General features: G+C 43.5%; 1 protein-coding gene across 1 annotated transcript; it reads left to right on the top strand.

Moving 5' to 3' along the window:
• The first annotated feature begins 161 nt into the window (after positions 1–161).
• Positions 162–4,248, top strand: LOC106011738. Its single transcript, XM_013082378.2, has one exon. The coding sequence runs from the start codon at positions 166–168 to the stop codon at positions 2,368–2,370; it is 2,205 nt and encodes a 734-aa protein (XP_012937832.1). The 5' UTR covers positions 162–165; the 3' UTR covers positions 2,371–4,248.
• Positions 4,249–5,888: the final 1,640 nt, after the last annotated feature.

Genomic DNA, 5,888 nt, shown 5'->3' with positions numbered 1-5,888 from the left:
TATATATATTATACTATATATGTATTATATGTGTGTGTTTGTGTACGTGTGTGTATATCTTTACCAATATCTCTTTCCTTCATACAGTTTCTCCCTCACTGACCTACCCCTATCCCCTTAGGTAAAAACCAAGTGCAAACGGCCTATTGTTTAATCTCCCACAGCATGGCGTGCTGGGCGTTGTGGCAGAGGTTGCCCCCACGGTACCAGCTCACCACCAAAGAAATGATGAGCGATGAGCTAGACTCTTGCCTCACCTCCCCGAGAACCCCACAGTCCCCCCGCACCTTGGACTCGCCACGGGTCAAGACACCAAACAGCCGACCAGACAGTTCACCCAGGAGGTCTCGCGTAAGTTCGGCTAGGGTGGAACCTCCAGGGAGTGCTAGTCGAGGTCATGCCACAATGTACTTTACTGTGACGTCACCGCGAGACGTGGAAGCAGAAACGAGCTGTAGCCCTCGGCCGGCGTTTCCAGTGAGGAAATCGTCTTTCGTAAACAGTTTCAAACAGCAGCAGAGGATCAACTCAGCCAGGCAGATGTTTCAGGACCCGTCCACTGCAACTCCAAAATCTTACACTCCGAAAATGCGGGCCCGCACCGCACCCTCTACATCAACCTCCCAGTTCCCGGTTACCCACTTAGCTAGTCATCACCACAACACTGAAATCTCGAAAAACGCAGTCGAAAACACAAGCAAGAATGGGACTTCGACTCAGGCCGAGACAAACCACGTGGACTCAACATCGTCTCCACGACGAAAAAGAAGTCCATCAAAGAGTGCTGGGACTCGATCACAACCCCAGGCCCCGCTATCCGTGAACACCATCGTGCCTTTTGAAACAACACCGAAACCGTTTTTAAAGAACCCTCTGTACCCAGACGTAAATGGAAGACGCTACGTCGTTCGTGGGTTGAATAACGCCACGATGTTCATCGACAACGATAAAGTTGTTGTTATCAAAAACAACAAACCGAACCAAGAAAATTTCGACGAAAGTACGAGTTACATTGCGCACTTACGCAAATTGTATTTGCAGGAACCCCGTGACATTGCAAAGCTTTCAAAACCCCCCACAGAGAAAGAGCTGAATAAATCAAAGCTGATACGTGAACGCCTCGAGTACGAGAAGCGAACTGACCATATACTGAACTATTATAGCCGTGAGAACGACGCAAGGGAATTCAGTGATGGCAACAGTAGGGGACGACCACAACCCAGCTCCCGACAAATCCACACATCCACAACGCCTAGATCTGCTCGTGCGTTTAGCAGTCGAGACCGAAGGCAGACATTTTCTTCCTCAGCCAGATCCCCCACCAGGTCCCGCCCTCAGTCGGCCAGAGTGAACACATCCCCTCGTCGAGCACCCCCATACCAGCACGCCTGGCAACACCCCGAGCCGCAACACTACGGCAGCAAACGGGATGCTCTAGCAGACTGGAACGTTTTCCTGAAGATAAATTCTCGCTCTACTCTCCACGAACGCCAGTTTTACTTACAGACACCAGGTTCTCCTCACCAGGAGGCCAAACCAGCGTCCCCTGACTGCTCGTGCCAGCTGTGCAGGCTGGAGCTGGAGATGGCGTTGATGCAAGGCCGTGAAGGTCACGGAGCATTTCTGTCCCCGCCACACAGCACGACACAAACTCAAACACCCTGCACTGTAGAACGACAGGGCGACGACTTGCCGCGTTCAGGAAAGAATTATTCCTCTCGGATAGCACCGTTACCTGGACAGCAACATGCGCACTCGGATGTAACTCAGCCTGGGATCCAACGAGACGAGAATGAACCTCACAGTCATATTCTTAGCCTGTCGAGCAGCCAGAATCCGAGTAGAGAAAGCTCAAAACTGAAAGAAACAGAGAGAAGCCGTGCACTAAATACAAATCCAGTTGACGACCCACACAACAAACAGCTGACCCCAGGACCTGCTAGACAAAGCATGTCTCTGGTCATCCCATCGGAGGATATGGGGATCACACAAGAACAAATGACGCACGACTCAGAAAAAGAAGAGTCTCGGAGTTCTGAGCGAAATATAGAAAATGGTTCTCCTTCTCAGAATGACGTAGAAGAAAATCCCTCAGCCATCCCTGAGAACGAAGACGAATGCGTATCAGAAGTCACTGCCAAGGTACAAGGGACCCCGGACTGTGCTGAAAGGGCGGACATGAAAACTGAAACCTCCACTGAGGCTGAAGGAAGAGTGTTCTTTACGGTGAGCGAGTCATTTCGTGCTGGTGACGAGCGAGGCCAGGACTTGGATAATGTGCAGGGAATCATCACCTCCCCTACAGAGGGCATGCTTGACGACAATAACAACAATGATACACGCGCTTCCTTTGAGCCTATATCTATGTGAGCGTAGACTGCGTCACCACGTAACAGTTTCAATGTACCATTGCTATTACTCCTACAGTTAATTTCTGAATTGTCATTTCGTTGAGGGGACGCCAAACGACACAGTAATTGTCGTGCTGCTGCATTTTGTTTCTGGTGGTGATAGTGACGATGCTAATGATGATGAAAATAGAAAGGAGCAGGAGGTAGAGAGGAGGCGAGGTCTCTGTGGTTACTTCACTCGTATCGCATAATATACATAATATGATATTTTTTTCTACACAATTATTGTGTCATTTTGTTACCGTATCAGGACCCGTTTCCCTTCTATGACATGCTTATTGGTCCAAACGTTTGTTAGTATGAACATTTCATGTAGGCAGAGATTTCTTTGAAAACTGCCCACACTTGTTTAATATACCACTGACACAGTTGTCAAAAAGGAGCAACAGTCTTGTGATCAATTCAAAACAACGCCAGTGGAAGCTAAGAGACTGGAATGGTGGATATGGCTCTACAAATGAGTAATATAATATAGGTAATGGAATAAAACAAAGAAACAAAACTGCAATTTTCAGTTTCACTATCAACATCAGCAGCAGCAGCAGCAGCAGCAGCAGTATTTGAATCAACTATGAGTTTCCTGCATGGCAGCAAAGAGAGCTGACGAAAACTGAAATGATTGTATCTGTAAGAACCTCAACGTTTTGTTTGGGTTTTTTTTTTTTATTTGGAACTTTGAAATGACCTTGACTTGATGACACACCAACCCCTTTACAAAACCCTCTGGAGAAAAGAAAATTCAAGCGAAAATGCCATGTCATTTGTTCTTATTATATAAAGGATACAGCTCGATTCTTGAGACGAAAGGGCCCATCTACAAAGATAATTATGTCTTGCTGGTGCAATCTTTAGATTCAGACCCTTTAACAAATTAACAGAGCCTTTTCCCATGTCAGGCTGTCATTACAGACATTGTTTGCTTTGGCAAACCCAATTAGATTAATTAGCAGCTGTGGTTAGGGTGAATCCGCCATCAAGTAATTTAAGGAGCAAACGTTGAGAATCCTTGAACAACTGCCTTTCATGGTGAAGATGTTAAACATGTTCCCTTTGCCAACAAAATGAGGCTCTATTTTGGGGTTCATTTGGTTTTGGGGATTGTGTTGTAGTTTTCGTTTAAAAGTTTATTTGGTGGCAGAGAAAGGGAGTATGCAAGTAATGTCCAATTTTTAAAAGTGGAGAGGATCCAATAGGCAAGGAGCATGACTCCGTCATTTCGTTTACATTACTTTTATGTGAACTCTTACTTGAGTAGTTTCCCTTTGATTGGGTTTCTCCTTTTATCATTCAAACCCCGTCTAGGCTTCAAAGTAAGAGTCTTTTTCAAAACTCGGTGGAAATGTATTCTTTAAAACATTTTCCATTGGTTATAAGTATTCATAGCTCACAATCGTTTGCTTTAAGAGTGAAACCAGTTTCCATAGTTTCTCAATCTAACCCCCCACCCCACCAAAAAAGAAACAATCCATGATTATAAGATACATATATTTTTTGTACGTATTACTGGTTTGCTTGCCTTTCACAAAATCATTTAATACCAACTGGTGTCATAAGAAAAATGTAGAGTATGAACACAATCAATTCTTGTCCTTGTGCTACTTCATGGTGAAATCGGTGCTGTAGCCATACTCGTAACTAGCATCTACCTTGAAGGGGAAAAAATCAAATGAGTTAGTATTTAATGAAAGTCACGAGGGACACTCACTATTAAAAACAATCAGGAAAAGACAAATGCAGTTGTTGGGAAACCTGAATAGAAATAAAGGTCTTGAACATCTAGCTGTCACTGGCAAAACTGAAGGCAAACGAGGCAGGGGTAGGCCCAGAGCAACCTATTTAGAGAACCTAAACAGATGGGTAACAGGGAAAGATCAGGGTAACGTAGCTTTTTAAGGAGCATCTGAGCAAAGGAACGTCATGTAGAACCATGATCGACGATGTCTGCGCAAATCTGGTACTTGGTGATAGTGATGATGACCTCGAATTACAGCAGCAGCGGCGGCGGCAGTAGAACCAGACAGTTGTAGCAGTCATCGATCTCCACTGTCAGGGTGTTTCCATCAGTCTCCATGCTCCATATCAAGTATCGTCCTCAGTACAGGCCACAATGCCCTGTTTCAAGATGCATCTTACCAAAAAACAAGTGTTAACTTTGTGTTCTACAAAAGCATGGCTATCATTTAATACATTGTGTGTACATTTCATATCATATTGCACTGTAGCATCTGTCGTTTTCCTCGACTAAAAAGGGGACAGAGACACAATTATATTGTAAAGTTTGACAATTTCTTCCGTCGCTTAGTACAAACTGTTTCTAACCTAGTGAGCCTGCTACAATATTTTTCAGGGTTCTATAATTTTTGTTTTAGATCAAAGAAGAGTACGTGCAATTCTTTGAAAAGCCAATGCCAAACGATCTGGTGAAAAAAGAATTAGTGGAAATTCCTGTAGGGCCTACTTATAAATCAAACCGTCACATCACTAGAAAGCAGAAACAAAATGACATACGTTGAACTGGAAGGCTAAACTTTTAGTACAATATCGAACTTTCTGTGATTATTAACCATGGCTGGTCTATTCAAACCGCAAAAGCACCGCTAGCTAGTGATCAACCCACACGACCTAGCAAGTCACTTATTACATGCTCAAGGGACTGAAGTAGGCCTACATATAAACCGCTGGGAACTTGTCTTGTTCGTTACCCTCAGTGTGAGAATCCAGGTGCTAGTGAAGGCAACACTATATTTAAAACGAATAAATGAATAAATAGTTAGTGTTCATTGATTCGGAAATAAATATGAATATATAAGAATTAATAAAAGAGAGAAAGAAACAAAATACTAAATAAATAAATAAAAGCAAATAAATTAATTAATTAATAATTTGTGTCCGTATCACGTTCACATACAATGACTGGGTATTGTTAAGAGGCAGCGTGGAGCAGAGACAGACGAACATATCATTTCGGAAGTGGGTGTGTACCAAAACATAGAGGCGGGAGTAAATCCGTAGTAGCACGAACGGATGTAGCGCCCTTAGCAAGGGGAAGCCGCTGAGCTGGAAGAAAAAAATGCTCAAACCACATGCTAGAAAGAGAATTTTATACGTTTCTCTCTTTCCATAGTGATTTTTCCAAGACAAAGAGAAGGAAAGTCAGAACAACTCAATAGTAGAAAGGGAGATTGCCAAGCTCAGACTAAACAGACACATGTGGTTGGGGTGTGATTGGGTCAAAGGCATGGATTGAAGGGAAAGCTCTACGTTGCTCCCAGCTTCAGACTTCTCAGTTTGTTAAGCAATTTTTCGTTCTGTGAGAATTTGTTTTAATTGAATGCGCTTTGAGGCAATATAGGGAAAATGGGAATCTGATCATTTACATATTTGTATGAAATGGGAACAAAGGTAAGGGATTTGAATCCAAGATTTGAGGATGTGACAGAAAAGAGGCCCTATAAGTGCAAGAGGATGGATAAAGTA

Source organism: Aplysia californica, unplaced genomic scaffold, assembly GCF_000002075.1.
Source record: "Aplysia californica isolate F4 #8 unplaced genomic scaffold, AplCal3.0 scaffold00171, whole genome shotgun sequence".
Lineage (NCBI taxonomy): Eukaryota > Metazoa > Mollusca > Gastropoda > Aplysiida > Aplysiidae > Aplysia > Aplysia californica.
Note: the sequence above shows the minus strand (reverse complement) of the source record. Positions and strands in the feature narration are given on the sequence as shown.

What these genes read in the sequence shown, in the direction of transcription:
- LOC106011738 (XM_013082378.2), top strand. Translation starts at nt 166, where the DNA reads ATGGCGTGCTGGGCGTTGTGGCAGAGGTTGCCCCCACGGTACCAGCTC.